At 41.1% G+C, this 18,219-nt stretch overlaps 1 protein-coding gene across 1 annotated transcript in view; it reads left to right on the top strand.

Annotated features, from left to right (window-relative positions):
* The window catches only part of LOC117252042 (transmembrane protein 132D), a 35,955-nt gene that overhangs the window by 15,791 nt on the left and 1,945 nt on the right, over positions 1-18,219 (top strand). Inside the window, exons 3-8 of the mRNA XM_033618700.2 lie at positions 5,238-5,375; positions 10,558-10,750; positions 13,206-13,349; positions 17,038-17,243; positions 17,519-17,783; positions 17,973-18,164. Coding sequence (XP_033474591.1) covers positions 5,238-5,375; positions 10,558-10,750; positions 13,206-13,349; positions 17,038-17,243; positions 17,519-17,783; positions 17,973-18,164 — 1,138 coding nt within the window. The remainder of the gene's footprint in view (positions 1-5,237; positions 5,376-10,557; positions 10,751-13,205; positions 13,350-17,037; positions 17,244-17,518; positions 17,784-17,972; positions 18,165-18,219) is intronic.

The following is an 18,219-nucleotide window of genomic DNA, read 5'->3' as shown; positions in this document are numbered from 1 at the left end:
GCACCTGAGAGCTGCTTTTCTCACACACTGTCAGCTTCAGTCTCCACAGCCATCCATCTTCTCTGCCCTGGTGCCTCCCCCTGCCCACTGCCTCCTCAAGGCCTGCTAACCAAATCCATGGACACTGGTCCCAGCTCCCCACCACACAGAAGAAAAACGCCTCTTCCAGTCACAAGGGTTTTTTTCAATTTTTTTGTAAGACAAGGGGGGCTGAGAGAGAAAAAGCGTTTGAGATAAGTCTTCTTGTTACTGTCACTTTTTATTAGTTAAACTCTGCTCCACACAGCTCAATACACAGAGGTGTTTCATCACAGCAGGGCATGTTATACACAAGTCATTACTAGATTAACAGTCCTCCTAGGTTTTCTCATTAATACACTGTGGATGCCATCCTGCTTACATCATTAATTATGCCGGATTACATTGCACTTACAATTCTCTGCAGTCGGCGTCAGTGGTGCAATTATATACAGAAAAAGGAAATGCCCGTTGGGAAAAGCAGCACTATATTGATTTTTAATTTCAATTCTATGATAAGTTTTGCATGTGCAACGTGCAATGCATTATATGTAAATACAATTTTATACCTCTTTTATCCATGCCAGGGCTTTGGCTCTAGGGTTGGCAATGTCAGCCTCTCCACCACCTTGATCCAGAATAAAATACCTCAACAACTGCTGGAAGGATTGCAATGAAATTTTGGTACAGACATTCATGTTTCCAGAGGATACTTCATAATTACTTAAGTGATCCTTGGACTTTTCCCCCAGTGCTGCCATGGTGTTTCCATTTGAGTGAAATATCACAACAACTGACTGGATGGGATGCCATAAAATTTGGTTGAGAATGAATTCCAGAAACTAAATACTAATAATCCAATACAAATCCCAATAATAATGCAATAGCCTACTTTCTATATATGCAAAACACATGGCATTCCCAGCAGCCTCAGCTGAAGTTTGTGTTTAGTGCTAATTAGCATTTGTTAGCATGTTATCACACTGAACTAGGATGGTAGGATGGTAAAGATCATACTTGCCAAAGTCAGCATGTTAGCACTGTCATTGTGAGCATGTTAGCATGCTGATGCTAGCATTTAGCTCAAAGCACTGCTATGCCTCATGCTAGCGTGGTTGTAGACCAGTGGTTAACCACATTTTTTGCCCCCCCCCACCCAAAAAAAAAACAATATATAAAAATGATTCAAACTTAACATGCAGTTATGCCACAACTAGCGAAATGACAACTCACAGTTGGTGGTTGTCATAACAACACAGCACGCTCTCTGGCTTGGTAGTTTTTCAGGAGCTTAGCAGTCACAAAAATAGTGACTGTCAGAGAAAGAAATAGAAAGATATGACATGGTAAACAGAGCTCATGCTTGTACATCTCAAAACTCAACACAATCTGAGATGACTGAATCTGGGCTAACCGCTTAACGCCGGGGGCGGAGCCAGACGTTGAAAACATTTGGGGCTCAGCCCAAACCTACCAAATCCAAAAGATTTTTTTTTCCTCATTTACATCAGCTATGTGCACAATTTTTTGAGCCACTGAAGACAACAGAATGCCTAAAAATCTGTACGTTATTTGGGAACAACATGATAGGTGCCAAGGAAAAAAGCTAATCATGTAGAGCCTACATCCTAATTAGTATCTAGTTGTTCTCCCACTCTTCATCATTCTGAAACCACAATGTTGAGACTGACAAACTCTCAATCCTGCCACCTCAAAAGAGACAACTTTTTCTGATGTTACTATAAGGTACACAACATAGGGTAGGGTAGGAAATTGGGCGTAAACAGAAACCTATGCTTGTTACACAATGCTGGAGCAGAGTTTACAGAATAAATGTCTGGCTGGCAAATCTGCTACATTTAAATCAATGTCATAGTAATCTAGGCTTCTCTTATTGCAAATCAAAGAACCCCCTCAACACCGTCAAGTAAATGCGGTCTTCAGTACTTATACTTATATAAATATTAGGCCAAAAGAAGAACATTTTCTTAATGATATTAGATTTCTTTGGGGAACAGCATAGATTCAGGTCTTTTGAGTAAACATTTGGGGCTGGAGCCCCAGAAGCCACCTCCTGCTCTGTCCCTGCTAAGGCAAAGGTTATAGCTGCTTGCGGAAGATGAGCATTCATCATCGTCTGACAGCACACTGTGGTGTTGTGCATTCCCAACACTATATATGTGTAATATGGCTCTTGTTTTTTCTGTACAAGGTCTAAACAAAAATTGGGATGGTGCAGAAAGGGAGATGCTATGCATTTGGAAAGATGGGGTAAAATAAAGCATGTACTGTTACAGTAAATGCAGACTGTGGATAGTGAGCAGCACAAAAAAAGACAGATGTAAATTCCTTCCCCTTCCATCAACAATAAGTGCAGCAGATTACATTTTAGAAGTAGTCACAATCATAAGCTGAAAGTTCTTTTTTCTGAGACTGCATATTGTGTTGCTGTGTGACTTAAATTAAAAACAGAAATAATCACATGCACTTCTTTCATGTTGCAATTAACAGGGGTAACAGGGAGCAGCCACCTTCCTTCTTATTATCACTTCATCTTTCATCTTTCTTCACCTGAAGGTCATAGCCTCTTTACATCAAAACTTCCTGTTCTCTCCTTGCTCATTTACCCTGTGTTGTTGGCTCTGCTGCCTCCTGGGAAACCCTCAGACTCATAACAACGGACTGGCTTCCCCCTTCGGTTTGCTACTGTCATTCATTCTAATGTACAGTACACAGAGAAGCTGGTTTCATTTCCTATACTAATATAGAGACCATGCAACACCTGCTGTATTTGGCTCCATTTTGTGCTTTATTTGATTAGAACCGCTCAGAGCCAGAAGTGCTTTAATAAATTGGAATTCTCAATTTGAAAGTTTAGTTTGTCTCCTGAGACATGTCTGCTGCAGAAACCTCCGTGGTAAAATTGTCAAAGTGAGAGGCTGGAGGCTTCTACACACTTTTTTTATTGTAAATAATACGGCCATTAAGTGTCCACTGACTCTAAAACTGTGACATCCAGCAATGTGCAATCATGACCAGAAAACTTACAGGTTTTTTATTTTCCATCACCAGATGATTTCACCTTTTAGCCCCTGGTTCAACCTGTGTTAATCAGATAAATCAGCTGCTGTTGTGTGCAGCTGGAATGGAAACCAGCAGCCTCCAGGGTCACAATGGCACAAGATTAAAACCACCATTGAAGAAGACACTGCTCAGTCATCCCTTTTTAATCATGGCCTTTAACCTGTGAGCTCTTTGTCTGTTTGAACCTGTAACGGTGTCACAAATGCCATAAGATGAGCCAAATCCATTCTTTCTGACAAAGAGACAGAAGAAAAAAAGGCGAGCTTTCTATCTTGTGCTCCTGTAATAAAGGCAATGTCGTGTCAGATGTTGTGGCCCCACAGTAGAGATGCTAAAGATCAGTGGCCACTTGAGACCTTCCTTCCAGATTACATGCTAGATGCGCACATGCTGGCACGAAGAAGGGTTCATACATATAAGCACACACAAATGAGCACACTAAGCTCACCACAAATCCATTAAGAGGCTATCTTAAAGGGACAGTTCACCCCAAATCAAATATACATATTTTTCCTCTTACCTGTAGTGCCACTTATCAGCTAGATTGTTTTTGTGTGAGTTGTGAGTTGTGAGTGTTGGAGATATCGGCTGTAGAGATGTCTGCCTTCTCTCAAATATGATGGAACTAGATGGCACTCGGCTTGTGGTCCTAATAGTGCAGAAAAAAATCCATCTGAAAAACTGAACAGCAATCTCTCTTTCCAAAAATCATGACCTTGTTACTCAAGATAATCCATAGACCTTGCTCTGAGCAGTTTCATGTAAGGACTATTTTCTTCTGCATGCAGAAGGAAGCTTGCATCTACTCATGGAATTGAGGCTTGTGCTCGTGAGCTGAGCTGTTAGCTAGCTCAGGTGACCTAGCAGTATCAAACTATGATGTATGCTTCTGCACTGTGATGCGGTTGGCAGGTGGAGTTCAGTAACAACAAAATAGTTCCTACATGAAAGTGGGGAGAGAAATATGTATTTTGGATTTTGAGGGGAACTGTCCCTTTACATTTTTCAATTAGGACTTAGTGCCTGTTGGCAGACTGATTTGTTTCATTGTGCTGAGCAGGGAGCAATGTTGCCTGTTCTTATGCCGGGTGTTCAAAGTCAGACCCTGAGCTCAGATTGCTGTTGCTCGTATCATAGATTACACCTCCTCAGAGACACATAATGCGCTCATCACTTTGTGTTTATCTCAAAGATTCAGAGATAAACTGCATGGCTTTGCATGCAGATGAAAACCAAAGAATTACACGTGGATGTTGTTGTGAGCTATTTGAGACAACTTGTTTGAGCTGTCCCTGAGTGTTCAGGCGGTCTCATCGGAGCTTTGAGTGTAATAAAGGAGCATTACTTTGTGAGAATAGTTGACCATATGGATTATTAGTATTGTTGCAGCAGAGAGGACTGGATTTTTACATGCGTGCGTCCCCTGGCTTTACTTGATCACAGTTCTTGTGGGAGAATATCTCATTAACATTTGACCTACTGCAAGCTGTTCATGCTGGGGAAGCCCGCTGGGAAGGTGTACATGTTCAGTTGCATAATGCTTATCATTTACAAATTAGAGGCCAAGTAAACTAATGATCCATTAGTACAGTTATAAATTAAGAATGAGTGCATGTGAGGATGAACAGAAAGAACAATGTTTTCTTTGCTGTCTCAAATGCAAATGTTGATGAGGGTGGTGGAGGGTACAGGTGGAAGTAAGTCACAGATTTGCCCCTCTAAATCTAAAAAATATTAAGTCTGATCACTGTTCTCTGAGAAAAAATAAATATATATATAAGGTGGCCATCTTGTTACAGAAATTCTGGGTTTATTGTGATAGCCTGGACAGGTAGTTTGAATGAATAAATCAAATATATTCAAAATGAGGAAACTTTTTTTTTTAGGTCGAAGTTAAAATCTATTACACACTGGGAAATTTCTATAATATCTATCTATAATAATAATAATGAATTGTCAAAAGCAAATTCCACATCAGATAAATATGTTTAAATATGTTTGGCTAATTGTTCACATTATATACTACTTAAACTTTTGAAAAACAAACATTCATTGCTCCAGATTCCATTGGTTTTTAATATGGGACATTTCACATTTACCACATTCTTGACCTTTTCATTTCTGACTTTCCACAGAGCGACAGTAAAGAAAGGTGTGACCTTTCGTACAGCGACACCCAGTAACTCTTTACTGTGGGACATCACTCTGGATATGGGTGCAGATGGAGCCATTGCTGTAATTTGTCAGAGGAAGGCTCCCATACCTGGGAAAAGGCAAGTCTGTTCTCTCACATTACTCTGAATGACAGTGTGTGCTACCTAAGTGTGTCTGTTTTGCTGTGGCTGGGAGTTTATACATATTTATAGCCTTAAATTGCTGTTGTCTGAATGGACAAAAAACACTCCAAAGGTCCAAAGGGAATTTTTCATGTTCTGTTGGTTGCCAGTATCTCTAGCTGATAAAAGTGGCACTATTGTAATGTATGTCCTGCACAGAGTATCAGTATTTGTCTCGGCACCTGTGGGGTAAAAGACAAACCATCTGCACTGTACAAGCCTGACAGCAGCTTACTGCAGAAGCATACTGTGTCCTGAGAGAACATCTCTTATACTCTCTAAACACAGTTTGCTGCAGGTGCTCCTATAAAGCTGCCCCTTGTAAACAGCTAGTGCTTTTCCCCCTTTATTGTCCACTTCTCATCTGTGCTTTAATCATTTCTAAACATTTTGCACATCCGTACATTCCTACTATGCAGTAAAACCTATTTTAAGCTATGAATTAAAAGCTGCAGGCAGGAAACATAGTTTTAGCTAAACTGTAGTGAGCCATTTTCATATGTAGCACTAAAACTATTTACAAGACATCTGCAGGTGGGTCCGATCCAACTCACTGGGCTCCTAAGAAGTACTTAACTTGCCCCATAACCTCATTAAACAGGGCTACATCCCTAACCCAATAAGCAACTTATCTCAGATGTCCTTTCATTTTCCGCTGAGTGCATTTCATTGAACCAAGGTGTGCTGGGTTAATTTAAGAGTCAAGTCATGTAAGTGTGGCCCATGCCTTCTGGGATTACAGGATACTTTTTAAAGCAAGATGGCGCAGGAAAGACAAGCTTAAAAGTTTATTCTCCTCAGGCTTTCTCTGTCTTGCTCTGCTACCACAACAGGAGCCTTACATTAAACTTCTATTTCAGTTATTTTTATGTTACTAGGCTCTTACCCTATATAAAAATAAGACTAAGAGTCAAATTTGCAGTCAAGCTAGTGGTCCTGTGGGGCAGTCCTTGGGCACAGTGGTACTTTGAGCTAAATGCTTACATCGGCGTGCTCACAATGACAATGCTAACATGCTGATGAGTAGCAATTATATGTTTACCATGCTGACCATTTAGTTTTGCATATTAGCATACTAATAATGACAGTGAGGGGTCAAACTTAAAGGTCTAGTGTGTAGGATTTAGTGGTATCTAGCTGTGACGTTGCAGAACTGGAACTTCTCCTGTGTGCCAAGTGTGCAGAAGAAGTACAGTGGTCAAAGCGCAAACCTGAAAACGCGTACAGCCCTATCTAGAGCAAGTGTTTGGTTTGTCCATTCTGGGCTACTGTAGAAACAAAATGTCAGACTTTGTGGAAGAGGACATGTTCCATATGTATAGATGGCTCATTCTAAGGTAACAAAAACACAACAATTAGATGCCACTAAATCCTACACACGACCTTTAATGAGAAGAAGTTTCTTTATTTAGACGAGACTGTCATCTGTAAATAAACTGACTTTTAGTCATGAAGTTTTAGCCTCCTCTGTCATAATTGGTCAACACAGTAAGGATGATGCACCAATTTTTCCGAGCACAGTGGAAACTAGCATGCTAACACTAAACACAAAGGAGGTCTACAGCTGGGGCTGTGAATGCCATTAGTTTTGCAATTATTTGATTACAAACTAAAATACTGGGCAAATTTAAAATTCTGACCTGATGATGGTGCTAAGTGAAAAGTAAAGGAATCAACAATGTGACTATAATTCATCCAAAAAGGAGGTACAAATGTACCAAATTTCAATCCAATAGTTGTGTGTTTTTTGCCATTCAAGCTTGCCAGTGCTCCAAAAAATGGATCCATTGAGATTTAATTCAAACAGTGAGATTATTTTTGCCTCTAGAGCAGCTCCAAGAAATGCTTGTAAAACTGAGGCTCTAATCTGTGTCTGAATGCTTGGCATAGCTGGAAAAGAGCAAGTGTATGCAGCCAACTTTCCCAGGATAAAAAAAAAAACTATACTGATAAAAGTAGACAAAGAATAACATTTCTCAGTCAACTTTGCTTCAGTATAATCTAAAAAGAGATTCCTTCACCCAAGTACAGGGATAAGTTTAAACTTCCTGGAGCTAAACTTGTGGCTTTGTCTGACACTGACCCGTTAGAGGTTCCAACAACAGACACAGCTTGCTTTAAACATAGACAGAACTGTGACCTTATGTGTGCTTGTTATTATTGGTTTGACCTCATTAAGTTGTTTTCCCCATTTGGCGTGGATTATGACATTGTTTATCACAACCTCTTTATGGGTTAACATATTCTTTCACTCAGTCATTTCAGCTAATCCTCTCTAAAATGTCATGAAACCAACAGAACCCCTGCAGAGAGTGTCCACTGTCACACCACTGTGGGGATTTCGCTGACTTTTTGTCTTTAGCGAGCACTAAAGTATTTGCCGTATCTGTATATTAAAGCTTTTTTTTTATCCTCTGTCGCTGCAGCTTGGTTTGGATCTCAGTATTAAAGCGTACTCACAGACAGACTGCAGGCCATAAACAAGTTGCTGAAGCGTCATCCCCCTGCAAGCTTCACAAGAATGACTGAGGGCGTAAATAGCACGGCAGCATGCCCTTTCTTATATCTGTGCTAATGCATACTTTGGGGGATATATGCATGCTTATGTGAGTCAAGCATATCTTGTTTTGATACTTGACCAGAATGGCATTATTATCTATTAATCTCAGGTCTCAGAGCAATATGCTGAGATTATTCAATTACACTAAATCTCCGTCTTGCCCTTAATAAGGGCAGATATAATGGAGCACTGAGTGAGATGGGGGGATACAGAGGAGGACTTTTATATGCTTTGTTGTTGAGTTTGAAACTTAATGGAGGATTAACAAAATATGATTTGCAGTGCCTCCAATTGTTGTTTCTCTAATGCAGAAGGCGGCTGGTGAGCAGCCCTTTAGAGGTCATTTTCACGCTGTAAAAAGCACTTACTGTGTGTCTGCACAGCTCTGACACAGATATTTATAACATGCACACACAGATGCAGTGGGTCTGATAATGTCCATGTGGGTATGTGCATGCTTATTGTGTTTTTGTCCACCAATACATCTTTTCTGTAGTTCAATACTGTGCCAAGAAATAAAACCCAGAATACTAACTTGGGCCATGGGAGAAAATTGAATCCATGGCTAGGACACTCTGTTCTAGCTGGCATCACAGAGAGGCCATTATAAGTTACAAAGACTTATATTTTGTTGTGAATGCAGGACGCTGCTGTCCTCGGACCACCTTTTATTCAGTTCACATTTAACAGCACCAGAAACTCAAGGGTAGGGCCAGCACAGAGAAATTCAGCTCTGTTCTTTTCTGGTTTAGTTTGTGAAGGTGCCTACAGATGCAAAGCCCTCTACAAAAAAAGAGGATTGGGTCTTGTCGCAACTGCTCGGATCACATCCCTCTTCTAAAAATCCCCACACTTTCTTTCCACAGGGCCAAATTCTTAATAAATTTTGAGGTTGATATCTCCAAAAATCAAGTCGCAAGTCTTTATCATCTTTCTACTTTTCTTTCAACAGTGTGAAATAATTGCATCACATTTGGGATGCATGGTCTACTGGTTACTGCCGCCTATATACAGTAATACATGCTTTTGCATCATACAGTAAACTAGTTCTCATGATGCATTCTGAGTAGGGCTGGGTGAGAAAATCTAATTTTACCTTCATATCGATATTGCAATAATATTGTACATTGATATTGGTGCTTCCACAAATTTTTTACACAATGACATTTTTGATAAATGCTCATCAGTAATGTGGATATCATGACTAAGTGGGTAAAGGCAAATAATAGAACAGCTAGAACAGTCAGTTAAGAAAAGTACATCACTTTACTGTAATGCAGCCTTTAAAACCAGAAAAAGACAACACTTACAGTGTTAGGATATCCAAAATCTAAGATATCTAGTCTCATATCACAATATCAATATGTGTTTGAGCATGTAACACATTAATTTGTTTATGAGAAACCTGAATATAATAGCTGAAGTACACTGAAAGAAACTGAGATGTAAACAAAGAATATGAATAACCTGATCTCTCTGATCTCTCCCTCATTTACATGTTATTCATATCCATGTAATCACACTCAGTATATCACAGCAGCAATGTCACCACATCATATTTATATACCTCTGGGTTGACAGATTCTGCTTGACTTAGAACTTGTGACTATGAGGCAGAGGTGGGACCATGTCATTGTTTTGCAAGTCACAAGGAAGTCTCAAGCCTTTGCACTTAAGTTCCAAGTCAAGGCTGACAAATCTTTAGTCCTAAACTAAACAAAATGGATGTGGGGAATTAAGTGTTGACTCGCTGGGAAAGTACAGAGTTAATGTCAGTTGATTTAGGAAATGAAAGAAAATGAATAGATGAGTGGCACGTTTTTAAAATAACATCCTTTTTAATCTTTGGGCCTGGGGGAAGGTATCAAGTATTTTCACGTCAAAAGGCTCTAATCCAAGAGAAGTCACGAGTCATTGGTGTTACAGTCCAAGTTGAGTTGTGGGTCTGTTTTGCTCTTGTACAGTCTAGTCTAAAGTCATCAAATTTGTGGCTCCAGTCTGAATTGAGTCCATACCTCAACTATGAGAAGTATAAAAGTTTGGCTCTGGCCACACTGGCTGATAGTGTATCCATTCAGTTATCTGTTGTTTCACATATGATCGAATGGATTCACAATGACTAGTCCTGCACTGAGAGCAACGAGCCACAGGCTGAGGTGCAGGATACACTGTGGCATAATCACTGCACCTTTACTCAGACATGATTATCTCTACAGGAATTTAATGTGTGGCGGGGGAATCGCAGACACCAGTGGTGGAATAATCCTGTTATGTATCAGTGGCTGTGATGGAAAGATTCTGCTTTTCTGGTGCTAATTTGCATTAAGAAGAAGTTAGAAGAATTAGACCCCTGCACCAAATAACATGATATAACAACAGGAAGCTGCAGTAACATCTATTAACAATGTGATATTTTTGCTTATTTGCATTTCTGTATCAATTTTTACACCGTTATTTCCAAAAAACCCTTCAGAAAAACACATTTGCTGCATTGGAATTATAGACTGGCATATGTGCATGCATGGTATGCATATCTAACTAATCCTGCTTCCCATTCAGGCTGGAGAGCAGTCTGCTGGAGGTGCTTCAGATGGATTTCGAGGTGGAGGAGCTGAGCAGTCCTCTCGACAGTCAGGTGATCATATGGAGGCTGGAACTGCCATCCGCGTCCAAAAACATAGCCAAGACTGAAGGAGCCATGAGGATCTATACGACTCAGAGAGACTTTGTTGGCTTGGCCCCTCTTGTGATGGTGAGCTCGCTGACAGCTTCCATGTCACCCCTAATCACCATTAAAACAGACATCGACATCACTGACAGTTCCGATAACGCCAACACTTGGACTGCATCCTTTGAGCATCGGTGCATGAAAATATCATAAAATGCACTTTGCTTTGATCCATTCCTGTCTGGTTTGCAAACGCAGAAGGCTGCATATGCTTTGGATTGTTTAGTAAATGGGTTCTATTTTGAGCAGAGAGTGACCTTGTGTTGTTGACTGTCAGCTAGCTGATGTCTCTCCTCTGTGTTGTTCTGCTCTGTTCTGGCATGCAATATGTGGTCATCCTCTCCTCCTAACAGCTGCTTCATGTGCTTCTATTTTGGTGCCGCAGGCCTCTTTATCATGCTACCTCTATAATTAATCTATGATATAATCACCAACACTAAATACGGAACATTACACAAGAGTTTACACCAATTTGAATTACACACATTGAATCTGAGGTGTCTATCACCTGGGTCACTGACTTCTTAGTGCGTCACTGTTTGCAGGGACGACTTGACTGGTCACATAAAACACTGAGTCACCTTATTTCTGTTCCTCAGCATTTGTTAAACCACATAACATAAATGAAATATGAATGATTAAAAGTTAGGATTTTTTAATACTTCACGCCATATGTCTGGGCAGCAGGTTACATATATTTCACAGTACTGTCTGCTGCATCTCTGTCATAATGGTGCCGGAGTGCTTGAAGTTATGGGGATATGCTACAGTATCCCGATCCGTGAATTTGACATGGTTCATCTCTCTTGCGGATTAGAAGCTGACCTCAGGCAGAGGGCCAAACACGAGGAGATTTGATGGTTGGCTCGGAGGGACATTAGCGCTGACTGATCACTCTGAGCCTTGCTCTGTGAACTCCATCTACTGCTGCTGCTCAATACTTCTATATAATGGCAAAAGCATCCCTGACACAGCCTTCAGATCTGTATTATTTAACTATATTGTAATGGCAGTGTAGAAAAAAAAAAACGATGTTCAGTTATTTCGGCTTCATTTAAACCAGTTTTACAGTTGAGGGACACTAATCCATCTGCTTCATTTTCGTACTCTGAGTGGCCAAGTGTCTCTTTAAATTTGATTCAACTGATCATTTGCAGAACTTGACCGGGCTGCGCTCCACCATTCTCATACTAATTTACACACACGACACTCAATTATTTCAACTTCATTTACAACAGTGTGTTTTTACAGAGGACGACATATATCCATCTTCTTTGTTTTCATGCTTTGATTATCCATCCATGTGTACAAATGCACATATATGCACAAACACACAGAGTGATGCAGATGCTACTATTACTACTACTACTACTACTGTAAATGGATAAATGGATATTTATGTAGCATTTTATCCAAAGTGCCTCTCATTCACCCATCCACACCTTGGATGTCTTACTGAATGGGCCTACCAGGTAAAGGCCAAAGGGCCAAAAGTTTCAGGGCCCCTCCTGGCTGACCAGGAAGAGACTGAAAATGAACACAAAGAGACACAAAAATACCACAAAGAGACACAAAGCAACCATATGGAAACACAAAATGACTACAAAGTGGCACAAATCAACCTAAAAAGAAATTAAATGACCTCAATAAGACACAAAATGGCCACAAAGAGAAACAAAACTACAAAAAGATGCATAATGTCAACAAACAGACACAAATCCACTGCAAAGTCTGTGTGTCTTGCTCCTACAGAGGAGAGGTGGTTGGACCCTTTGCACATGTGTGCCCATGGACCCATTGTCTCATAATCTACTCATGATCCGCACATATACTGTAATCACAGGCCAATATAAGCCACAAACATGCAAGTCGCTGGTCAAGCTATCCCATGCAATTAGGGCTCAGTGTCGTGCTATAGGACACTCGGACAAGGGGACCCAGGGTTCAAACAACCAACCCTGCGATTAGTGGATGCCTCGGCTCCACCTGTCACAGCCGCCCTATTTGATAATACACTGAGCATTAAAGAACAGGCTGTGCTGTAGATATGAGTTTATTTTTAGTCCACATCCATGGCTCTACTTATTTGATCATGTTTGAGCGGATATGGCATCGCTCTGAGGGACATGCCTGTGCAGAGAAATCCAAGAGTAGCTCTCCCTTCCATGCAGTGACCTGGCCATCACCCAGCCTTATCTCTCACCCCCCCCCCCCCCTCGGCTTCCCAAAGGGGAACCAGCCTTCTCAACTCATCAGGACCGCTGAGTCACTGAGTCACACTTCATCGCCCCCGTACTTGCACCCCACAGTGCTCCTATCCCAAAAACCTTTTTTTTTTTTTTTTTTTTTGCACTACTTGAAAACATCTGCCAAATGTCAAAAATGTAAAATGAAAATTGAATTTATAGCATATGATTTTTTTTCTATGAAAGTAAGCAACATGTAATAACTTGGGCTGATTTTCCTGGCCTCTCTGCAGGACACAGAGATCCTGAATACAGCGGTTCTGACGGGAAAGAAGGTGGTGATGCCTGTGAGGACAGTGGCTGTGGAGGAAGACGGAGTGGTCACTGATGTGTCCGACTACACAGACTGTAGCTCCACTGATGAAGATGTGCTTAAGGTAGGATTTACTCCTCCTGCATCTTGTTACATGCCTCCACATGCTGTAGAAGGAACAATAACCTTCTAATAAATCATTTTTACCTTCTTTGGATTCATACAATCCAAGTACAATGATTTTACTGTAACATAAATGTCTTTTTAAACTATTACATTATGAAGGCACAATGACAATGAAAAGATAAGATGTGAAGTTGCTTTTTTTGTTACACTTTTTTTTTACTGAAAGGGGCAGTTTCTCTCTTACCTGTAGTGCTATTTATCTATCTAAATTGTTTTGGTGTGTGTGCAGAGTGTCAGAGATATTGTCCGTAGAGGTGTCTGCCTTCTTTCCAATACAGGGGAACTAGATGGCACTCAGCTTGTGGTGCTCAAGCTTAAAGACCTTGTTGTGAGCAGTTTCTTGTAGGGACTCTTCTCTCTCTACCAAACTACATCTGCCATCTGTATCACTATGCAGAAGGAAGCGTGGATCTACCACTATCTCACCTAGCACCAATGAGCTAACTAACATTATAGTTCATTTGAAAGGACACCATTTATGTTCACATCTCACACTGTCACAAGCCTCTTGTTCATGAGTAGGTGCACGCTTCCTTCTGTGTGGTGATACAGTTGGTGGGTGTAGTTCAGTAGAAAAGAAGTAGTTCTTACATGAAACTGCTCACAACAAGGTCTGTGGATAATGGTGAATAACCAGGTCATGATTTCTGGAAAGAGACATTGCTGTTGAGTTTTTAAAGGTATTATTTGGCGCTTTGAGCAGCAAAAGCTGAGTGACATCTAGTTTCATTATACTGGAGAGAAAGCAGACAACTCCATGGCCGATATCGCCAACCATCAGCAAGTCACACCAAAATAATCTTGACAGACAAAGAGCACTACAGGTATGAGGAAAAATAAGTATTTTGGATCCTGAGGTGAACTGTCGCTTAAATCACTTTTGCTGCAGAAGTATTGTGTAAAAAATGTTCAATCACCATGGGCAGATGGTTAACCTGAGAACAAAACAGTTATTAGCAGCAGTAAATGGAAGAATATGAGTGTTTGTCTGTTGTGTGCCCGCTCTGACACTAAGGGCCAGGAGGGCAATTTAGAGTGGTTGTTTAAAAAGGGCGGCAAGGTCAGTTTCACGTGTGATGGTAAGGACAGATGGGGACAAATAAGTTGTACCAAAGTCACCTCTGCTCTCTGTCTCTTTTCCACAAACAACAAACTATTAGCTGGGCTCCTACAACATTGCCCATCAATCTCCACGACAATGAACAACCACTGAGCTAAATCGCTCGCCACAAACGACCTCACAGTCTGCCACTGTGCTCCCGTCCTGTGACTTGCCACTTTTATCCTGTGAACCTGAGCACGGCTGACTGCCAAAAGCCGGCTTTGTTTACTGATGAAATTGAAAGTCAGGCCCCTGGGCCCCTGAGGTCAGAGGCTGTGAATGTACTTACTCAAGGGTAAAGTGGCATTGTAAACAAAGAATAAAGACATGCAGTAGACTCCGGCGATCTAATACGTTGGGTTTTTTTTTTTGCTGGTCAAATATGTCCCAAAGCAGGTTTAGCAAACAACAGATGTCACGGCCAATAAATAAATGCAGTATTATCTTCAGAGTGTTGCTCCATGAGGAGAGTCGCAGTACAGCATATACAGTAAGTTCACATGTATTAAGTGCAGATGAGTATCAGTCATAAGAAAAGCAGGATTATGTGATGATGTAAAGGCCGGATGTGGACTTAATCATTCTTTTCAACCCTGTAATGTAGCCATCTTTGCTGTTGTTCTAAGCTTACAGTAGCTCTCAGTGTATTTGCTGACCAGAAAGCAGCTTCAGTGACAAATATTCCCTTTAATCTTCTTAGTCTAACAGCTTGACTCAGATATCTTTTCTCTTCTGGTGTGCCTGAAGAGTATCAAATCTGCTAGTGATAGATGAGGAAGGATTTACCTAGAATGGATAGCTCATGTGACAAAACAAAAGCAAAACAAAGTCTAATCTGCCGTGATGGAAAGGTTTTTCAAATGTGCATGAATGATGGAGAGACTTAAAAAACGTGCAGAGGCATTCTCTTTGTCAGTGCAGGATTGAAGGATTGACACTTGAACATTTTAAGCAGCGACATATTGAGCATAGATGCCTATTTAGTTGATTAATCAGGACCGTTCATAGCGTGGCAAAGCAATTTGACTAAATGATTTACATCGGGCCTGAACTCAGTGTAATGCTTGAACTTAATATGCCCCTTTGCCTCAATTAATTCTGCATACTCATTAAAACTTTATTGAACTTGTTTTGTTTGCACTAGCAAACTACTGTCATGGATGTGTCAGTCAAGCATGCATTTTACAATTGTTTTTTTCTGCCCGTCTTTAATACTGTAGCCAGTGATGAAAGTCAAATCCCATTTTAAACAAATATCTATTTTGACACCAAAAACACTGAGGGATATTCTTGGCTGCAGAATGAGACTGTGACTGGGATGCGTGGGCGGATGACACATTAAAATGGCATTCCCTTTTAAGATTCAGAATATTGTTTGAAAATGGCTCATGGAAATTCATTCAAAGATGCCTCTGTGAAAAAGAAGAAGAGAAAAGTGTCCTAGATCAGGGATGACTGGTTGACTGCTTCCACACCCCATTAAAAAAAAAACACGAGAACTTTAGACGACTTCACTGAAACTAAATCAGTCCTTGTCAATTGTTCCATGCATGAAATTTTCCATAACAACTGTTCAAGGGCTTCAGTGCCACATGTTGTAAATCTGCTGTTTGGATATAAATCAAGCATAGGATTATTCACAGGGAAGAGGCCAGGGCATCTCAGCTAACAGCAAGGATGACACATAGTGATGTGGTCATACTAAAGCTTAAGCTCTGGTCATGGGTGCAGGATGACTGATGCTCAGATGCACTGATGACACAAGATCCTCTCAAAAAACAGCGTGTGCCTGTGACAGCACATTGTCTAGCAAACTGTTGGGTTCACGCAAATGAGAGCGGGAATCTATTTGCTATTTGTATTCCTCCTTAGGCTATCTGTCAAAGTCACTGTTTCTTCCCCCCGCCTCCACTCCCCTGTGCACTTCCAGGGGGCTGGTGACTGAATTTCAATGCTGCGTTAATTATCCAATTTGTTTAAAGCAGTGGCTGTTGAGAGAACCAAGGAAAACCTCCTGACTCGTGTCTCAAAATGTCCATGAGATCTTAATGAGCAGTCGCCCAAACTTGCCAAGGTCACCTTTGAAATCATGGCGTAATGAATGCATTTGGCTGTGAAGGACTGATGTTCAGCACTGCACCACATGATATTTTGATTAACATAAAATTGCAATGCTGCCTCTTCCTAACGCTTCGGACCGGTGATCATCGCAGTAGTTTATTACAGGAAGCTGACATTACTATGGTAACACATGCAGTGCAAAACTGCCGCAGGGCCATTTGTTGTTGTAAGAATGGCCTATTTGTTAAAATAGTGACTTTTATGAGAATATTTGATTATTTTTTGTCATTGGTTAGATGACTAACATCTCCTTCATTGACAACAATCTCATTCTGAGTTTGATATAGACTGTTTACACAAGCGCACTTACATAAACTCTTGGACATTATCAGGGAAATTAAAATGATAAGATGTTCATGCTCTGATGGATTGTTCCCTTTATGAATTATCTCCTCTTATCCAGGTGTCAGACAGGTGCGACTATGTTTTCGTGAATGGCAAAGAGACGAAGGGCAAGGTGAAGTTGATTGTGAACTTCACCTACAGCTACCTGAGTGCTCAGCTCGAACTGAACGTCTGGATGCCCCGACTCCCCCTGCAGATAGAAGTGTCAGATACAGAACTGAGCCAGATCAAAAGCTGGAGGGTTCCTATACTGACCTCAAAAAGGTGGGTCACATCAACAAACCATTTGTCTAACGTTAAAATCTCCCCTCATTTAGTTTCTAGATCGGATTTCTAGAAGCACCCTTTAGGCCATACAAATCCAAATCATATCTCTCCAAGGGTTTAGGGTCTTGATTTCATTATATAATGTACTGCAATATCTCAACATGATCCAATCAAGCAAAGAGACAGGGCTGAGTGATTGGAGTGTAACAGGTCAAAGCATTTACCATGTGACAGGTGTGACTTGCACGTGTGTTTCTGTGCTCATGTCCCAGACCTGGCTGGAACAGTGAAGAAGACGACAGGAAGGGGAAGGGCTGCATGCTGCAGTTTCAGCATGCCCTGGTACGGGTGCTAACTTACTTTGTGGCAGAGCAGGCGGACCCACGGGATCCCAAGGCCTATTTCCTGGGCTCAGACTGGCAGGTGGATGTTACGAGGCTAGTTCGATACTTCATGAAGGTGGAGGACCCTCGGGTGGCAAGGCTGCAGGCAGGAAGAGTGCTGTCAGGACGAGACCTGGGGACCACCACCATCCAGGTACTGCTTGGATTAACCTTGGCTAAATGATCAACCTCATATCAAGAAGCAGCTAGTCAGACCCTGAATTGGATCAGGGTAGTTTACTAAGTTCTACTTTTAATTTGATGAACTGAACTGGTCCTAGCAAGAAGATACAGTCTGAAGAACTCTAATTAATTTCCTGTTTCTGACATTGCACTGTGACAGGTGTTTTCGCCGCTGTCTGACGCAATCTTGGCCAAGACAACTATCAAAGTTGTGGATGACAAAGTGACCATCACAGAGTTGGGGGTCCAGCTGGTTACAGGCCTCTCCATGACTTTACAGCTCAGTGCTGGAAGCAATAGGGCCATCCTTGCTACCACGACCACACAGGAGGTTCTACAGAGCCCCAAACAGGTAACAGTCTGAATCCATTTAAATGTCTCAATGACCTCATGTGAATATGGGCACA

This window comes from Epinephelus lanceolatus, chromosome 9, assembly GCF_041903045.1.
Source record: "Epinephelus lanceolatus isolate andai-2023 chromosome 9, ASM4190304v1, whole genome shotgun sequence".
NCBI lineage: Eukaryota > Metazoa > Chordata > Actinopteri > Perciformes > Serranidae > Epinephelus > Epinephelus lanceolatus.
This window is presented reverse-complemented; position numbering and strand designations above follow the sequence as displayed.